Genomic DNA, 21,468 nt, shown 5'->3' with positions numbered 1-21,468 from the left:
ATATGACCATATTCATTCAAATTTAGTTTAATACTCATGTTACAAAACTGGGGAAGAGCACTGGTTTTGAAACCAAAGACTGTAGATTCAAATATTTTCTTTGTCATTTACTGTTTCATGTTGGAAAAGCCACTTAATCCTTTGCTTTCATTTTCTTTATCTATAAAATGAAAGTTTAAACTAAATACTAAGGTTTCTTCCAGCTCTATGTATATAAATAGATGAAAATTTTAACTATTTGGATTATGCTTCAGATATACTGCAAAACACTTTATATCCTTTTTTTTTTTTTTTTTTGATCCTGAGAAGTAGTCTATAAGGTTTATATTTCACATATCCATATTTAACAGACAAGAAAATTGAGACAGCCAAGATTGAACGTCTTGTCTGTGGTCACATATACTACATTCCATCAAAAATAGAATTTGAATCCACATCTTCCTGAAACTAAATCCAATATTCTACTGTTTTACTCCTCTACTCCAGCTTTTAACTAAGGTTTCTTTTCATCACAAGTAAGGCAGCTCTTAGGATCTTCAAATTGTAAGTTCTCCAAGTCACTAGAAATAGATTCCCTTGATTTTCTGGATTACACCCTGCTTTTTATGAGAGCTCTGGCTATCTGACCTGAGCTATCTAGTTTGATGCAAGATATCTATGCCCAGAATCTGTTGACAAAACATTCCAAGTGATGTGATGATAACCAAAAGTATAAGTCTCTCTCCCCAGGGATCAGAGTTCTTCTATGCAGTCTGATCCCAAGGAGACAATGATGGCCAGTCAGTCTCAGGGAATCCAGCAACTCTTGCAGGCAGAAAAACGAGCCAAAGATAAGCTGGATGAAGCCAAAAAGAGTAAGTTCTCACTCATTTTAATGGTATTTTCTTTTCTAATGTTCATAGAATTTCTAATAGTTTCTAATTTCAAATCTCCTTTAATCCTGGAGTTGATATGGAGTTTCTTGAACCCAAACCAAATTGAAATTAAGATCTCACTGGCTCTACACTCCTATTTCTTTGCTCCAGTTCATTTTTCCAAAACGGCTTGTAACTAGTAACTAAATCCTTAAACAGATTCCCCTCTTAATTGCTTTGCATTCCAAGATTTAAAAATATTCCTATCACATGGTTCAGTTGTCTGCAAGCTAAACTCCAAAGCTAGCATTTCTAACTTTAAATGTTTCTCAGTGGTTCCTCTAATTTTCTCTTTCTTCATACAATAACATTGATATGGTACAGCTGCATGTAAATCTCTAACCCCTTCTAAGTCTGTTTCCTCATCAAGATAAAAGGAATAATAACACATTTAGTACCAATCAGACACTTACTAGCTGTTGTTGAAGGTCAAGTAAGATCATTTGGTTGTTATTTGCAAAAATTGAAACATTTTTATTATTAATATCAATTATTAATTATTATTATCATTTTGTTCTCATCCTTTTCAATAGAGTTCAGAAAGAAATTATGCTAGAAGCTATTTTTCTTTATATTTAATATTACATGTAGTATGAATTCTGTAATAATTATTATTGTTATCTTAGTGGGTCTGTCAAAAACTATAGAAGAAAAAAATGAATACCATGGTAATCTATTTAAAATATTCTTAGAAGGCAACAATATTCAGTAATTGGGTCCAGAGGACTGAACTCATATTAATAGAAAAGAATTACATGTAGGCAGACAGAGTAATTTCACAACAAAATTAGTATTATCTTAAGGTGGAATGTGCTACCATGGGAAGTAGTGAGTGGATCCCTCTTCCGTCAAACTTAAGAGGTCTTCAAGTAAAAACTGAAGGATCAATTATTGGAGGTATCATAGGATTTTGGGTTTATTCAATATTGATTGAGGTCCTTTGCAACTCTGACCCTGGATTTATAAAATCTAGACTCAAATTTCAATTCTCTTATTTATTAACTATTTGACCTTGATCAAATCATTCAAACTTAGTTTCCTCATCTTTATAATGAGGAATTATAACAATAGTTCATTTTTTCTATTATATATTAAGGTTTATAAAATGGTTTCCACACAATAATCCTATAAGAAAGACAGGAGAAAAATTATGACTCTATATATTTATTTCATGTTATTATCAATGAGATACCAATTGATATATAAAGATTTTATTAGTCATAAGCATGATTCATATGATATGTAAAGAAGGTATTCTGTATTGTAACTAAGCATGTTAGAAATATTAATGAGTGCTTAATCAAGAAAGTAATGGCAATATTTTAACACTGTGGATAAGTTTAGGTTAAAATACTATTCATTTGGAATATTTCATTTTTTATCTGGATTAAAAATAAAATGAAAGAAATGAATAAAAGAAATAAATCAACTTCATGACTTTGAAATACAAACTAGGTACTGGAAACATTAAAAGAAGCACAACTGGAAAAAGACCAGACAGATTTTCCATGTCTTCTTTGAAGTGGAGAGGATAAAGTTTGTAGGCTTTCAAGTTTAGGATTAGGTATCAATAAATTGGTGGAGCAGGCAATAAAGGCTGATAGTAAGCCCACAGAAACCAAAAACCTTAGAGACCTGTAATGGTGCCTGAAATTGTCAATATTGAGTCTTGGATTAATCCCCTTCTTGGAAACCCACAGATTCTGGATTATGTTACTCTGCTAGTAAACACAGATATTAAATACATCACAAGGTTTAGAGGATCAAATTGAATCATTGATATAGAAATTCTTTGTAGCTGGCTATTTTAATAAACTTTTATCTAATCAATAATTTCCTAGCAGATGTAAGCACAAGAAACTCTTTATTCTCAACTTCTATCTGATTCATTCTTGAAGTTTCACTATAATTATAGAATTGTAGGAATGTAAATTCACAGATCTTAGGTTAGAAGGGGCCAGAGGTCATCTAACCCAACCCTTTCATTTTATATTTTAATGGGTGGATTTGGAATCAGGAAGATGAGTTCAAATGCTGTCTCAGAGACTTCTAAGCCATGTGATCCTGTACAAGTCACTCCAACTTATAAGAGACCTTTCGTGATCTTCCTTCATGCTATTTATCTTTATTGATCATTTCCAAATAATTCTGTATTATTCTTGTTATTATTCAATCATGCCTTACTCTTTATGACTGCATTTGGAGTTTTCTTGGCAAAGATACTGGAGAGGCTTGCCATTTCCTTCAGCAGTTTATTTTACAGATGAGGAAACTGAGTAAGTAGGTCTAAGTGATTTGCCTAGGGTTATATAATATAACTAGTAAATGTCTAAGACGATTTAAATTCAGGAAGATGAATCTGACTAAAGGACCAATGCTCTATCCACTGTATCACCCCGTAGCCCTATACAAATCTAATTGTTTTCATGTTGTCTCCTTCCCACCCCTTTAGATTGTGAGCTGCTGGAAAACAGATATTAACTTTTGCCTTTCTTTGTAATTCCATTGTTTATCACAGTCTCTGACATAGAGTAAGCACTTCTTAATAAGTACTTAACCATTTAATAGCACAAATACACAAACATGTATAAACATAAAAATCAACAAAGTGCTTTATTTTTTCATCATCATGTTTTTGGGCAGTTAATACAGATATTAGTTTCCTTATTTTTTCATGAGGAAAGTAAGGCTCAGCAGTTAAATAGCCTATCCAGTGTTATTATAGCCAAAGAACAAAGTCAGGAATCAGACCCAAATCTTCTGGCTTATAGTCTAGCGCTTTGTTCACTGTGCCATACTTCTGATTATGTGAATATTTATAAACATGAAATAATTTTGAAGATGAAGCAAACTATGAAGCCAATTCTACAAATTTTTAAAACATTTATATATTTTTCTTACCAAAATTAGAGTAATTTAAAATATTCCAAAGAAAAAGCCAATTCTCCCTCAGACATGACAGTCATTCATTTGAGATTTCTGTCAAAAAAAAGTGACATTAAACTCAATTTTAATCAATATCATTGTCTTTTCAAACAACTTTAATCAACCATTTCACTCTCTTCCAAACTTACTTGCGAAAAGAAAAAAAAAATATTTTTCTCACTGATCATGTCTGCTAATGAAGGCCATTGGGGGTGGGGAGTAAGCAAAAGCTTCAAATTCCAATGTAAGGGCAAAAGATAAACTCTTTTCTTTTTAAATGCATGGGAAGCCTTTCACAATCCCTCAGTTTGTTAGTGTTCCCTCCTTCCTCAAATAATCAGGCATATTCTCATCTGTTTACATATCAAATCCTCCCAGTAGAAAGTTAACTTCTTAAAGACAGAGAATGCTTTTAAGTTTTGTGTTTGAGAAGAATAGCTTCTTTACCAGAAAGATCTAGATACAAATTTAGCCTCTGACACATGTTGCCTGTATGACCTGTGGCAGGTCATTTAATTTCTCAATGTTCTCATGCTTTGGAAGATGACATTTACTCACCTAGGAGTTCTTTTTAACAGTGAAATTATAGGTCATCATTATCTATTCATGGTATCCTCGGGGCTTTGTACATATAGAAAGAACATGAAACTGGTTCTCCTCAAAGGCATTTCAGAAAATGTTTTGATTTCTAACAGGTAACTTTTGTTCTTGGTTTTGCCCAGTGAGTGTTCTGTCCCAGAAAGTAGGAGCTTGGAGACAGTTTTCACTGGCTAACACCAGATTTTACCACTCAAAAATGTAATAGTTTACAGTAGCTACATAAAATACCTGACCCATATACTCCAAATAAATACAGTTCATTCCATGGCAAACATAAATAAAACCTGACCTCCACAGCATAAGAAATCTGTTATTATTTAACTAACCTTTTATGTTTTACTGGTTTTTATTTCTTCCTTTTCTTCTCTAAATAGATGTGGAATCACAGTTAGAGATGAAATGGATTTTAGCTAGCATGTTTTAAAACTTTCTTCTCTATAAAGACAAGATCAAGACTTTGATTAATTTAAATCAGCTAAGTTAGATGATTGAACTGAATGGTGAAGTATTAAGAGCCCTGGAGCTAGATATAAATGGCTTGATTTCCACCTCTCATCTTGAACTGGATTGGCTATGGATAAGTCACTTTATCAAGGTGACATTCAGTGTCCTCATGGGGGAAAAAGAGATATAGCCATATTTTTTAATGTAACTCACAGAGTAGTAAAGAAAGCACTTTCAAAAAGTTATAAAACTCTATAGATATTAGTTACTCATTTAAAAGCTAGCAGTTCTACTGTGTGTTTGCATACATAGATATATGTACACACACACACACACACACACACACACACACACACACACACACACAAAATTAAATCTCCAGAGCTGAGAGGCTAACTAATCCAAGCCTTTCATTTTACAGCAAGGAAACTGAGATCTTCAAAATCTCTGAGGATTTTGGTTTTATAAAAGTGGGTATATTACTGATTATAATTATATTATATTACCTGATTACTCATTAACCAGAAGAAAGCTTACTCACAGAGTTAGAATGGACTTCAGGGAAAACTAGTCTAACCTATACCCAAGCAGGTATCCCCTCTAGTATAATATATCAGATAAATTGTCATCTTGACTCTTTTTGAAGATTTTCACTGGGAGAAAAACTCCCTGCTCTCCAAGGGGATCCATCCCACTTTGGACCCATTCTAATTGTTAGGAGGTTTTTCCTTGGACTGAACATAAATCTGCCTTTCTGCAACTTACTGTAGGATGACAGGATCAAAATTTAAAATTGGACCAAAAAATTGAATTGGAAGGAACCTTAAAAATATTCTCATCCAAAATCTTCATTTTACACATAGAGAATTGGATTTAGCTTTCCCATTAAGATCAGGAGTAAAGCAAGGATGACCATTATAACTACTATTATTCAGTTTTATACTGAAAATACTAATTCTAGTAAGAAGACAAGAAAAAGAAATTGGAGAAATAAAAATAAGCAATGAGGAAACAAAAACATCCTTTTGAAGATGATATGATGGAATAATTAAAGAACCTTAGAGAATCAACTAAAAAATTAGTTGAAAAAATTAACAATTTTATCAAAGTTGCATGATACAAAATAAACTCATATAAATCATAAGCATTTTTACATATTACCAACAAAACCGAACAGTAAGAGAAAGAGAAATTTCTTTTAAAATAATTGTAGATAATATAAAGTATTTAGCGGTCTACCTGCCAAGATAAACCCAGGGGAATATATGAATACAAATAAATACTTTTCATATGATAAAAGAAAGGGCTAAATCGTTTAATATTAATTGCTCATGGATAGGCATGATATAATATAATAAATGACAATTTTACTTAAGGGAATTTACCTATTCTGTGCCATACCAAACTACCAAAATATATCTGGAAAAATAAAAGGTCAAGAATATAAAAAAATTAATGGGGGTAAGGGGAAATGAAAGAAGATGGCCTTAGCAATTCCAGATTTCAAAATTAATTACAAAGTAGTAATCCTCAAAACAAGCTGGTACTGGCTAAGAAATAGAGTGGTGGATCAGTGGAATAGATTAGATACACAATAGCAAATGACCATAGTAATTTAATGTTTGATAAACTCAAAGATCCAGGTTTTGGGGGTAATAACCCACCATTTGACAAAAATTGCTGAGAATACTAGAAAGCAGTTTGACAGACACTAAGCATAAGATCAATATTTCACATTGTTTAACAAGATTAAGTCAAAATGGATGAATGATTTAGACATAAAAGGTGTGACATCATAAGTAAATTAGGGAACCATGGAAAAAATGTATCTGTTAGATCTATGAATAAAGGGAGAGTTTATGGCCATACAAAAGAAACAGAATATCACAAAAAGTAAAATATATGGTTTTGATTTTATTAAATTAAAAGGATTTTGTATAAATAAAACAAATTAATTCAGTTAAAAAGAAAACAGAAAATGGGGAGGAGGGGATTAAAGCAAGTTTATAGGGAAATGAGCCAAATTTATATAGAGTCATTCCCCAGTTGATAAATGAAAAACATGTGAAAAGAAAGCTTTCAGAAGAAATCAAATCTATCAATAATCACATAAAAATGTTCTAAACAGTACAGACTAGAGAAATACAAATTAAAACAATTCTGAGATACTACTTCACATCTATCAGATTAGATAACATGAAGAAACTAAAACTGACAAGTGCTTTTTATTTGGGGAGGAGGGCAAACAATTGGGGGTAAGTAACTTGCCTGGAGTCACAAGCCATAAGTATTAAATTCTGAGTACAGATTTGAACTCAAGTCCTTCTGACTCCAGGGAGTCAGGAGAAAGTAGCACACTAATACACTATTGACAGAATTGGGAACTAGTCCAAAAATTCTGGAGACCAATTTGAAACTATGTCCAAAAGGTTATAAAACTGTATACACCCTTTGATCCAGTAATATCACTACTACATATATATTCAAAAAAGAAAAGGGAAAAGGATCTATTTGTGCAATATATATATATATATATATATATATATATATATATATATATATATATATATATATATTAATAGTAGCTCTTTGTGTGGTAACAAAGAATTGAAATTTGAGGAAAAGTCCATCAATTGAGGAACTGCTGAATAAGTAGTGTTAAAGGATCATGCTATAAGGATAGTTTCAAAAAGACCTGGGAAAATTTAAATGAACTCATGCAAAGGGAAGTCAGCAGAACCCGGGATAAATGTTAATTTGTATATATTCCTCAAGTTCAAAAAATGGATCACCAAAGATGGGAAAGATCTTTTTAAAGAAGTATTTCATATTTAAAAAAAAAAAAAAAAAAAAAAAAAACCTTACTCAAATTTTCCAGTTTTTTTTTAAGTCATCAGCAGCTCAAAAATGAGTGTGATATTGTTGCCCAATTGAAGCCAACATCATTTAGGTGTCTTAAAAGATTAGTGTTTGACTCAAGAGAAGTATGGTTCCTCTGTGCTATATTTACAGGGCTAGGCTATCCCACTCCACAGTAACTTCCACTTCATTGTAGCTAAATCTAGGCTAGAAAAATTTAGCTGATTTCTTATCTCTACTAATCAAGAAAGTGACTAAGTTCATTGATTTAAACAATGCCTTTGTTTTTGATCTGTACACAAGTTTTAATTCATTTCATTGTATTAAAAGAGAATGCTGTGGGTTTGCAATGATTTATTTTATTTTACCTTTATTTAGCCCTTCTTTACCAAATACCTAGCTGCCTGGAGACTGGTGAAAGAGAACAAAACAACCAACAAACATAAAAATGAACATATTGTGCCAAGAGCAGTAATTTTTTTCTTATTTTAAGCTAATCACAGCACTGCCTAGAAGTCTAAGGAATTTTTTGAGTTCAATGAGTCCTGGCCAGAATTCAATGTGACTTTTAATAATGAGTAAAATACTAAATTATATGTTAGAAGGATTTGGGCTTATGCCTGCTTATCCCCAAATTTTGCTCTAAATATCCTTTTGTTTAATCTATGGACATTTTCTCAGATTTAAAAAAAATCATAAATAGAAGGAAATACTCAATTTGATTTAAAAGTTAGTAAATATAAAGATATAATTTTTCATTTTTATCCAAACTTTTAGATTTCCTGAAATGAGATCTCAAAGAGGTGTTTACCCCAAGTTAAGAAACCCTACCTAAAGATAATTTTCTCACTCCTACATTTTAGTAGTATACTTTAAAAACTTTACTAATTACATATGTGTTTCATAGATCAAAGAAAAAAGAAAGGAACTTATTTGTACAAAAAGCTTTTTGAAGGGAAAACATTAGCAAACTTCTGTTATAATCATGATAGATGGTGGTAGTGTCAAGTGCCCTCAAAGACTTAATTCACCTCAATTATCATCTACTGCTATAGGGTATACTGGAGAAATAAACTGAAGACAAAAATAAAAAAGGAAATCCTTATTTCTCTTAAGAAGACTTACAACCTACTACTCTAGAGTTTACAGACCTTTCTGTCTTTTCAGTTTGCAAGTGAACTAGAGCAGGTCTTCTAAAATGAAAAAAAAAAAAAAAAAAAACACCAGAAAGCTCTCTTTGCCTTAGCTCTTAACAAATCCAAGCCTGATGAGGCACTGATTTTTGAGGAGGAAAATATTCTATCCATCCAACCCTGAAATCTAAGGCAGAGGTCAAATGAATATGCATTTTCTTTCAAAGAAAACTTGCAAGGGGCAGGAGAGAGGACATGGGATAAGAGGTGGCAGAAAAAAATTAGAGAGAAAGCTAAGAGGACTGAAAAATTAAATCACAAAAAAAGGATCTGTCCTTCCAGCTGCCACAGGCCCCAGCCATACCTTTGGTATTGCCCTTAATTTTACATGCCAACTATATGTCCCCAGATTCTCTTCCAGATCTGTAGTCGGCTGTTTTACTCTGTCTACTATATTTTTACTGGGTAATTTTCAATCATCTCCAACTCTTCACAACCTTATTTTAATATTTTCTTGTCAAAAATACTGGAATGCTCTGCTATACAATATTTTTAGTGTATTTTAAAATTTTATATATTTATGTTTCCCAATTACATGTTTTTTTAAAATTTTAATATTTATTTGTTTAAAAATTAGTTCTAAATTCTCCCTCCCACCATTTGAGTAAATGAGAAATATGACATCAATTATGCATGTGAAGTCATGCAAAACATATGGCACTATATACTCTTGCTATATCCTAAAGTTCAGAGAAAGGACTATTATGCATTATCTGCCTTCTTCCATCTCCTTCAAAGATTGGGGCTTTGACCAGTTTGTTGTCACAGTAAACAAAGTCTAGATTCTGCAAGGGCAGGTTAAAAATGTGATGTGTTAGACCTGAACAAAGTGATCAACCATTCCTGTCCATAACATTGCAAAAGCATAATACTGTTTGATATTTCTAATGTATCTATTCAATTAGCAAACCAATCTTGCTTTGATAATATATAAAATCTAGGGACAAAGGCCATTTCTCATTGATCTTTGTTTTTCCCCAGCAGCCAATACATTCTACTGCACATCATAGATTCCTATTGAATTTTTTTTTTTTAATTGAGCAGCTAGATGGAATGTTCTGATGGCAAGAGCACTGTGCCTACACTCAGGAAGATCTGAGTTCCAGTTCAGCATCACACATTGACTAATTCGGTGACCCTCACCAAGTCACTTAATGCTTCTTTGCCTTAGTTTATCTACAAAATGGAAATAATACCAACCTCTACTTCCCAAGGTTGTTGTGAAGATCAAATGAGATAATATTTGTAAAGCACTCAGCATAATGCCTGCATGCAGAAAGTGCCATGTAAATGTTAGCTATCATTATTATTAGTTGAATTACAGGCATGGAAACAAGAGTACCACAATTAGATTTAGGCTTCTAGTGGTTATGACTGTGCCTAGATTTTAAATTAAAGTCTATATTCCCATGGAACATTTTCATAAAGGAATCTCTTAAGATCAGCTTTAGAGAGATTCATAAGGAGTAGGTTTGACCATGGACAAGAACATGATGTTCACATAGAGGACAGCAACAGAGTCTTTGATTGGAATCAGAGTGAGGAAGGAGCCTATGACTTGACTTCCAAGCTCAGCTCTTCTAAAATTACCTATGTAATCTTGCTTAATCATCTCTAAGGATTGGTTTTCTCATCTATAAAATGGGAAACTTGGATTAAATTACTTCAGAGGTCCCTTTTAACTCAGCATTTGATCCTTATATCAAAAATTAGAATATTATTATATTTTAAAAAATATATTTAGGGTTTTTTTTTTGGTTTTTTTTTTTTACATCACCAACAATTCTTTAGTCTTTCCTTACTTCTCCAAAAAGCCATCTCATTAAACAAAGTTTGATTTTTTTTTTTTTTTTTTTTTTTTTGGCAATCAGGTTAAGCAACTTGCCTAAGGTCATACAGCTAGTTAGTGTCAGAGGGAAGATTTAAGATGAGGTCTTCTATTCATTACTCCAAATACCTGCCCCTATCACAAAATTTTTTTAAAGAAAAAAATCAAGTCAACAAAAATTGATTTATACAATGAAAAAGCCTTAAAATATAAGCAATGTATTCCATCTCTGGGCCTCCAACTTCTATAAAGGTGTGAGATGTCAGAATTCTCATATTTCTTTATAATTTAGCTAACATTCACTATACTCACTAGTGATTATTTTGTGATTGTCCTTAAGTATAATATTTCTGCATTATTCCTACATACTGCCTTAGTCTGTATAAGAATCAAAGAATATAGTATTTGTGAAATTCTTAATGAACTGTATTATTACTGGTATTTGTTCATTGAAAATATAATGCTTCTCCAATGGAGAGGAGTACTCTCTAAAGCTCTAGCATATGCTTAAACAGAGCTCACTACCATCTCCAAATGTCTTCATGCATTGCCAGAATAGTTAAGAGTTGATAGGGTACACTCCTAGCATTTTCTGGTTGGCTTCTCTGCTACTGTTTCCAAGGCAATGGTGTCCATCTTCACATCTAAAGACTGGATTTCACAAATAAGGAGTAAGAAAGATGTTGATGAAAGTGAATCTCATGTGTTCATTTTTATTTTCATCTAATGAAACAGTGGGCACTAAAGGTAGTTCTTTCCAGGAATATAATCAGTGTCAATATATGTAGAATCATATATAGCAGCAGCTGCTGTGTCAATCCAGAAAATTGCTGAGCCAGCAACTCCTTCCATACAACTTTCTCTCTTAATTGAATAGGGACCAGCAGGTGCTTGCTATGATGATAGGTAGATATCATGGGCACACTTAGAGACTGTCACTTGAAGAAAAATCTGATATATGGCATCTTGAAGGAAGCTCTTGATTTTGGTCTGGAGTGAAGTATGTTCTTTTCCAAAATCTTCTTTCTTTGCTATAGCATCATTGTTTTTAAGCCTAGAGATCACGATTTTTACATTGGAAAAGAGTGTCATTGGGGTTCAGAAAAGGGGAGACCATATCTGGTGGAAATTAAGAATAGCATTTATATAGCTTTTTAAAATTTAAAGAGTTCTTTACAAATATTTCATTTTAGCCTTATAACAATCCTGGGTACCATTGACATAGCCATTTTACAAATGAGGAAACTGAAACAGATTAAATAATTTACTCTGGATTACAAAACTAATAAATGTCTGAACCTGTATCTCAAGTCAGGTCTTCCCTCTAAATCGGGTGTTCTAATCACTTTGTCACTTAATGACTAATAGTATGGAAGATTTCACTGAAGAGTTAACATATGATCTGATCCACAAGGGAGCGTATGGGCAGATCTATGCCTTAAGAATATTGATTTAACTGCTGTATGGACTATGGTTTAGAGAGACTATATATATGAATATCAATTAGGAGTACTGCAATGATCCAGGAAAGAGATAACGAAGACCTAAACCAGGATGATGTTGACTTTGGAGGGGGAATGGCAGAGAAGAGGGAAAAGGGATTTATATAAGACATATTGTGAAGATAGAATTGATAAGACTTGGCAACTAATTGGGTTTGAATTGTTAAAAGTACTCCAGTGACAGAGAATTAAGAGGACCCATTCATGCAATTAGGAAATCAATTAATGAGCATTTATATTAAGCACTAATTCTACATAACATAAGGTTTAAATGAATACACATATATTTATAGATATTTATAAAATATATACATTCTGTGTATGTATATAGATGTAAATATATATATATAGAGAGATAAAATACAAGATACTATTATTTCATCAATATGGGTACTTTCTCCACTATTTTAACCCTTCTGTGCCTTAGCAGATTCCACAAGTTGCTCTACTTTAAACAAAATCAATTTTTTTTTTCAATTTTCTATTTAGTGGTAATATCGTTCTTAATTTAATTAGGCAGGTCCTTGAACAACAGAGATAATACCTCACTCAAAATCTTTCTTGCTTCAACAGGCTTGCTAGAGCCTGGACTCTGGTTGAATAGCCACCAAAACTCTATATACTCTCTCTGTCATAATGAATCATTAGTAAATGTTCAAATATAAACAAACATTTTGTAAAAACCTCCAAGTCTTCACTTTTTAAAAAAAGCAAACATTTAAAAAGTCACCCATGTGGAAATTCTAACTACATAAACACCTTTTTATTTTGTCTACTTTTACTCAAATTCAGGCTTCGATAAATTCAATAAAGTACCTATGTTTTTCAACCTATATATCTATAGGTACTATAAAGCACCTATGTTTTTCTATGTTCCTACAAACATCCTTACTTAATTTGAACGTTCCCAATCCAATCTGGGAAGCAGCTCTTAAAAATGTTTCCTTGCAAGTCAAAATTTCAGGGGCCATAAAATTTCAGAACTTGTTTCCTGAGATTAAAAAAATAGCACATGAACATTTATTTCAATTACAAAATTCTTTATGTACACATATAAAATGAGAAGTTGCTTCTTCCTTTATGCTTCAGATACAGTCTTTACATTAAAGTATATATTGTATTAGGTAAAAGAAACTTTATGTAGGTAATATGGTTTAAGTTATTCATTTGGATTTCTCATTATTCTCATACCTTACTGTCTTTATAAAATTTAGATTGGATTATAGATTCTTTAATACTTTGAACCTCAAAATATCAGTGATTTCATCAGTGTAGTTTCTATTCCTTTCTATATATATTAAGATGTCTCTATTTCTTTGCAATAAGATACGGAGGTTCCAGTGTCCCTCTCACTTTTACCCATTACACCATTAGCAAACATTATCTGCTTGCTAATTTTCTGACGCTAAATTCAGTGCACTTAGCTAGGGTGATCCTCTGACAACAATCACCCCCAAGCTGTTCTGACTTGATAGAACCTGTCAGAGTAGCTATTTACTCAATATGTCACAATACCTTTATTATAGAGATGTTTGCAGATTATTATCCTCTTCGTTTTCTTAGGAAGGCTGATACAGATGAAGTGATTTGCTAAATGATTTACTGGTAAATTATTAAATGGAGTCAGAACTAGAATTCAGGGCTATGGATTCCTAAGGGTTATTTTATTTTTAAAAATTCATTATAATTAATGACACACACATTCAAGCCCTTTTCCTATGTCATGTTATGGTAGGGAACATTCTGGGAACAGTCTTCTTTAATGGCATATTAACCTAGAAAGTTTATAACCTTTCTAGGAAAGATTAGTAACTCAGGACAGATTATGTATCTATCATCTAAGAACTAACCTTTATCTCCAGAAAATAGGGGAATTCAATGAGGCTTATTCAGTTTGCAAACAATAGAGAACTACTTTGAACATTTATAGAATGTTGGGTGGTCTCATTGTCACATCTGTTCTATTTATAAAAAGCTATTATACAAATGATTATCTGCTCATTTGATGATATGCCATAACTAACAAATTTCTGCCTTCATTTTGGAAAAAAATTCTATAAATTCAATTTTTCACTTCTCCCACCTCCCAAGTAATACATCATATGGAAGAATTGTTGCCCTCACCAATGTATTTAAAATATAGAGTTAACAGATTGAAAAACAGTGATCTGACCTTAAGAATGTAAGTGAAGACTCCAAGGGATCCCTATCCTTAGCATTCAGGGGAGGTCCCCTAGGGAATAATTTCCAGAGTCAAGGACATTCCCAAAGGCTCTATATATTCTAAAAGCTCAGTGGATCTTAATAATACTTTTATCTTTAATAGTCCAGTAGAGGACCTAATTAATTAAAAAATAATTTAATAAATGATATAGAAAGAAAAAATTTTAAAAAATATTCAAATAAACTGGGGATATATTGTCCCACAAATACACACACAGGTAGGAAACATCTGGGATCAGGGAACACTGGAAGGGAAAGCATATAAGGAAGACATATGGCCAGGGCACATATATGGCAAAGTACACATATAAGGAGAATAAGTGGCCATGGTATTCACATGTATATAAACACATACATGAAACATGCATGAATAGCAAATACATATGTAGAAAGACAATTAACATCTTCAATGGTGCAGAACTACTGACGTCTTCTAATAATTCTATTATGTTTCTTCCTTGAACTGTCTCCCTTCTGGTCTTGTACTCTTCAGTTGATAGGTCCCATAGTGTGGAATGGACATTATTGTTGTTCTGTAGTCTTTCCCAAATATTGCTCCACCAAATTCTGCTTAGCATATACTTGTTTTGATGATGCTTCTGGTCTACCTGAATTCTTTGGCTACTTTTCAAGGAAAAAAAATGGATGAATTCATATTCTTTCAGCTAAAATAAAACCCCTGGATTTTGCCCAACTCTTAGAAGAGTTGCAGTAGTCTTCCCAAGAAACAAGCACAAAAAAAAATCCCTTAAGGGTTCTGCTTTCTTCTCTTAGGATCTTGGCTACACATCCTCTCATCAGCAAAGTCTTAGCTTCCAGTGTCAAACCCTTAAAAAACAAATAGCATGGTTGTGCCTTTAGGAGTAATCTTTTCTTTAGGCTGTTCATCCTGGATTTAGAATCCTCATCCCAGCTTATGCTGAACATGCCATTTACATTTTAATTTTCAATTTCTGAAAGCTAGGCTATAAGTCAGGGAATGGTTATTTGTTTAATAACTACCAAGCATCTCTATGGCTTAAGGTTCCTTAGTTTTTAAATCCTAAATTTCTTCTATTCTGCCACATAAATGAGAGATTATGTAAAAGGTACAGAGACAAGCTAAGCCCAGGGGATAAGGTCACGTTGCCATTTCTATCTATCTAACCACATTCCTCACTTGCTATATAGAGATACAGCCAACATCAAAGGTTTAGAGCACTTTTGAAGTATGCTATTAAGATTATTAAAGCTTGCCTAGAGTCATGATAGCACATAATTTATTTTTAAAATAATATGTGTATGTATGTGTATTTATATTTATATACACATATACATCATACATAAAATTTACATCACTGGTATTTCTACCAGTAACCACTCCAGATCTCGCTCATAGAACTAAATACACATACACATAGATATGTGTTTTTATATGTGTATTCTGTCTCTGTCTTTGTCTCTCTATCTCTCTTTCTCTCTATATATATGTGTCTGTGTGTGTGTGTGTGTGTGTGTGTGTGTGATACACAAAGAAAAAAGAAAAAAAATCAGCAACATCAAGCAATATACTGAAAAAATCAAGAAATATATTCAATCCTCCACAATTGTGAACTTTCTATCTAGAAACCAGGTGGGACTGTTTCTCAAATCTCTTCTTTCATGCCTTGCTTATTCATTGTAATTTTCAACATTTCCTTTTGTATGTTTTGTATTTCTTCATTTTATTGACTTCGTAGTAATGATGTAGAATGTTTTCTTGGTTCTGCTTATTTCATTCTGTATCAGATCATGTGAAGCTCTCCATGTTTTTCTGTATTGATTGTTTTTGCTGTTTCTTATAGCATAGTAGTATTCCATTACATTCATGTCCCACAATTATTAAGCTATTTCAGAATCAATGGGCTTTTGCTCTGTTCTTAAATATATTATAATATTCTGTTGCTAAATCTCAAAGGATGGAAAGGGCTACAGAGGTAATACAGCAATTACTCACTGAAGTTTATGTAACATCCTTGAGGATGCTTATGTAGCATCCTTGAGGATGGGCTAGGCAGGTTCCAACTGAAGATCTCAAGTGCAAAGGCATTCTTGATATTCTCAGGCAGTCTAATGTTCTTCTAGACTGCTGAAATTTTTAAGCATCCTTCTTTATCATCACTTGAAATCTGCCTCCTTCAGCTACACCCAGAAAAGGAACACTGGGAAATTAGTGTAAACTGTGAGCATTGATTTTTTGTTTTCTTCCCAGATTATTTTTACCTTCTGATACAATTCTTCCTTTGCAACAACAACAACAAAATTCGGTTCTGCACATATATATTGTACCTAGGATATACTATAAGATATTTAATATGTATGGGAATGCCTGACATCTAGGAGAGGGGATAGAAGGAAGGGGGGGGAAATTCAGAACAGAAGGAAGTACAAGGGATAATGTTGTAAAAAAAAAATACCTATGCATATGTACTGTCAAAAAAAATGTTATAATTATAAAATTAATTAAAAAAAAAAAAAAGAAATCTGCCTCCTTAAAACTTCTCTTTTGTCCTACTTGCACTCTCCAGTTTGAGCAAAGATCACTTGAGGGCTATGTATTATAGAGCAAAGAGCAGTACTTTAAGGACAAGAGGCCTGTATTTTAGTTCTATGTCTATGAGATATTTTGCCAAACCTCAAATATATTAAGTGTCATACTCTCAGGATCTTTCTGGACCCTGGACATTAGTAAAAAAAAAAAAAAACAAAACTTGTGGGCACAACCTTACTAAAAGCAAAAATATGATTTTGCTCAAACAAGTTAAGTTTATAGAGAATATCATGAACTATTACAAAAATACTTATTTCATCACAAAAATGCAAATACTTTAGAAAACAATGGTATTGATAGCAGCTAGGTGGCGCAGTGGATAGAGCACCAGACTTGAATTCAGGAGGACCGGAGTTCAAATCTGGTCTCAGACACTTAACACTTCCAAGTTGTGTGACCCTGTGCAAGTCACTTACCCCCAGCCTCAGAAAAAAAAAAGAAAAAAAAAGAAAACAATGGTATAATGAAAGTGAAATTCTTATTTATAGTCCCAAATTAATACTGTAATAATAATTAAATAATGCAGTAATAAATAATACTGATTAGGCCAAAAAAGACCTTCCCATGAGGCCACTGGAGATGATTGTGAGGGCAAAATTAATACTTGTTCAAGATGCTTAATTAATACTGTAATAATAATTAAATAATGCAGTAATAAATAATACCGATTAGGCCAAAAAAGACCTTCCCATGAGGCCACTGGAGATGATTGTGAGGGCAAAATAAAGTCTGTTGGCCTACCCAACAGAAAAAAAGTTAAAAGCAGGACATCCAAAGTAATGATCTTTCTCTCAATGTAGAAGAAAGAGAAGGAAAGCAGGAGGGGAGACAGGAAGAGGCAGAAGCAGGCACATAGAGTGGTAGGTAGAGAAGCAAGAAGGAAAAAAGGGAAGCAGGGAAAGAAGGAAGGGAAAAAAAGGAAGGTGGAAGGAAAGAAAAGAGGGAGGGAGGGTGAAAGGAAGGAAGGAAGAAATATAAAAGGAAAGGAGAGAGTGAGGGTGGAAAGAAGAAAAGAAGTGCTTCCTACTCTATTGTTAACCAAGAAATAAAAAGAGAAGAGGAAAAAAAAAAAAAGGATTTTGCCCTAACATCCAAATGAAAAGATAGGTCAAGAGGAAGAAAACTCCAAACATTTTTATTCTGAAGCTGTCACAGATTTTAAAAGATCACTTGCAGTGATAATAGTTTTGAACATTATGATACAAAGCAATTTGTTATAAGTATTCATAGAGATACTAATATTTTCTATTCATTACTCAGGAAATAGAGTTTTTGGTTTAAAAATTATTCATTGATTAATAAAACACACCACCTGAATAAAAAGTATTAGTTGTTTACTCTTGCAAAATCATAGATTTATTAAAAACAATATTCTCTTAAAAAAGTTACATATCTTGGCTTTATCCTTATATAAGAGGCATCATGATATAATAATCAGAATGATGCCCAGACTTGTGTTCCCATCTTGCTTCTGATACTTGCTGATTTATGTGATCAATGCTAAACATACAAGTTTCTTTTTTTTATTGAAATTTTTTATTTTCAAAACAGATGCAAGGATAATTTTTCAACATTGACCTTTGAAAAACTTCCAATTTTTCCTCAATTCCCCCTATCCATTCCCTAGATGACATGTTAAACATGGTAAAAATATGTTACATCCAATATAGGCATATATATTTATACAATTGCTAGAAAAACTCAAATCAAAAAGTAATAAAAATGAGAAAGAAAATAAAATTCAAGCAAACCACAACAAAAAGAGTGAAAATGCTATGTTGTGATCTACCCTCAGTTTCCACAGTCCTCTCTCTGAGGCTCTCTTCATCACAAGTTTATTGGAACTGGCCTGAATTATTTCAATGTTGAAAAGAGCCACATCCATCAGAATTCATCATCATATAATCTTATTGTTCCCATAACCTACAAGTTTCTTAACTTTTGTATTCCTCACTCAACTTTCTCATTCTCATCTAACATGTTATATCTTGGATATGTAACAGGCTCTTTTTCTACTAAGGCTCTCCTTATCCTCAGTAACAAGAGTTAAGCTAATGTTGTCTCCCTTAACATAGTTTTCATGTATGCTCTTACTGTAATGAAGGTGGCTTCCTGTCACTGAAGGGTAGTTTAAAAAAAAAGGTCCACCTATGTGGAGTTGGGACTCTTCAGATATAGTAGATGACTCAGTGGGCAAGTCATCACAGTCTACAGATATATTTTCATATTCTATGAAGGGGCAACCACTAGCCAAGCAAATGCTGGAGTATCTCTTTTATGTTGTGGCTCCTTTTGTTAAATGCTGAATGGCCTCTGGGTATCTCATTTTCTTCTAAAAGCAAACCTAAATTAACAATGTACAAACATGATTCAGGCTTTCCCCTTATAGGTTGCAACTTGTGTAACTAAAGGTAGTTTTCTATACTGACAAGTTCACAGAATCTTCCTACACATCAAATTGTTATCTTGTGCTACAACATCACTGGGGATGGTTTATTGGAAAGAACATTGTTCTAGCCAAAGGTCTTGATTCTGACATTTACTGCTGTGTGATCTTAGGCCAGTTACCCAACATTCTGAATATGTTCCCTAATTTGTCAAGTTGCCATAATATCACTTACACTACATATTTGAAGTATTGTTGAAAGGGAAGCACAGTGTAAACTGTCAGCCAATACAGAATATGATCTATCACTGTTATTATTAAAACAAACTAATTTAACTAAAGTCTATGCAACCGACCACATTGGATGAAAGAGGGCATAAAAAAAGCATTATTCCATTGTTTTAAGAGAATGAGAGAAGGAATATTACCTGGATAAGATATTTGGAATATAAAAGAACAGAAATAAAGAATCAGAAACACGGTGAAGGATTTCTTAAACCATTTAATCTTAGCAATGACTAAGGAGTTTTGCAATGTTATTACTGAACTCCTGGGGATGAGGGTGAGAAGGTTTTAAGATTTGTTTGGTCCTTTGACCTACAGATCCAATTCCAGTAGTTCAAGACATAAATTTCAGGCTTTAACCAATGCTACCCGAAGCATTACCTTTGTACTAAAACTTTACAGTATAGTCTGCCAGTCTTTGGCCTTAATGTTTATACCCTTGGCCTTAATAAAAGTGAAGGACCATTTAACTGAATCTCTTTGCCATTAAAAAATATTGGTTTTACAATCCTTTTCAAGTCTCCCCATAGAAAGTTAGTATACAAAACCTACTTTGATGTGCTCTTAATCTTGATCACTCTTTCTACAGGCAGAAAATGTTAAGGGAAAAATCCCAATAAAATGCAACAACAAAAATGTAAGCCATTTTAGTAGAGTCCAAGTTGTAGGTTTGTAGGGACTTGGCTAACTGCCAGTGTTAAATAGAATCCAGTTGGTAGAGACAACAGGGTTCCTGGCAGCAAATCACTACCAAACTTTGACCAAATAATATCTTTCCCAACCAATGACAGCTAAAATCTGTTCTTTGGCTGTTATTGCTATGAGTAAAAGAGACAGCTATTTTACTTAAACATGAAAGTGCAATAGAAAATTGCCATTTCCATAACATTAAAGAAATCCAATGAAAAATGTTTCAAGATCTGTGTAACTATATTTCTATATTTGTTTTTTTTTTTTTGTGGGTTTTTTTTTTTGCAAGCTTCCAACAATTTTATAATATATGGTAATGTGATTCTGACTGCCACCTTGTAAATAACCTGATCTCCTCCTTCTGATGTGGGGTGTGTATGTGTGTGTATGTGTGTGTGTGTATGTGTATGTGTATATACATGCACCTAGATATTCATATGTATGTGTGTAATAGCTAACATTTATGTAGTGTTTACTATGTGCCTTACACTATGCTAATTACTATATTATTTAATCTTCACTACATCCCTGGAGGTGGATGCTATTACTATCCTCATTTTACAGATGAGGAAACTCAGTCACAGAGCTATTCCTGAGACTGGATTTGAACTCAAGGTTTGGTGTACCATGTAGTTGCATATGCATATGTATTCAGGGACGTATATAATAATGTAAATGTGTATATATTATTACATTCTATCAAATTATAGGCTCATAGGCTTGAAAATGAAAGGGACTTTCCCAATACCCTCAATTTAGAGATAAGGAAACTGAGACCTAAAGAAGGGTCACATTAAAATTATAAATGGCAGACCTCAAATTTGAAGCAAGAAATTCTGAATTCTCATTTCAAAAGTTCCTCATTTTCTGCTTCCCTCAGACATCTCTTTTAATTTTCAGGAAAAGGTAAAAGGCTAAAACAAGCAAAAGAAGAAGCAATGGCTGAAATCAATCAGTTTAGAATGCAGAAAGAAAAGGAATTTCAGGAAAAACAATCTTTGGTAAGTATGAATGTCAATTAATTTCTTATATATTTTAAGCAAAGTATTA

General features: G+C 32.8%; 1 protein-coding gene across 1 annotated transcript in view; it reads left to right on the top strand.

Moving 5' to 3' along the window:
• Positions 1–700: 700 nt before the first annotated feature.
• ATP6V1G3 (ATPase H+ transporting V1 subunit G3) overlaps positions 701–21,468 on the top strand; it is a 29,511-nt gene continuing 8,743 nt past the window's right edge. The window contains exons 1-2 of the mRNA XM_074264970.1: positions 701–854; positions 21,319–21,419. Coding sequence (XP_074121071.1) covers positions 746–854; positions 21,319–21,419 — 210 coding nt within the window. The 5' untranslated portion in view covers positions 701–745. The remainder of the gene's footprint in view (positions 855–21,318; positions 21,420–21,468) is intronic.

Source organism: Sminthopsis crassicaudata, chromosome 4 (genome assembly GCF_048593235.1).
Source record: "Sminthopsis crassicaudata isolate SCR6 chromosome 4, ASM4859323v1, whole genome shotgun sequence".
Taxonomy (NCBI): domain Eukaryota; kingdom Metazoa; phylum Chordata; class Mammalia; order Dasyuromorphia; family Dasyuridae; genus Sminthopsis; species Sminthopsis crassicaudata.
The sequence above is the reverse complement of the archived record's forward strand: the minus strand, read 5'-3'. Positions and strand labels throughout refer to the sequence as shown.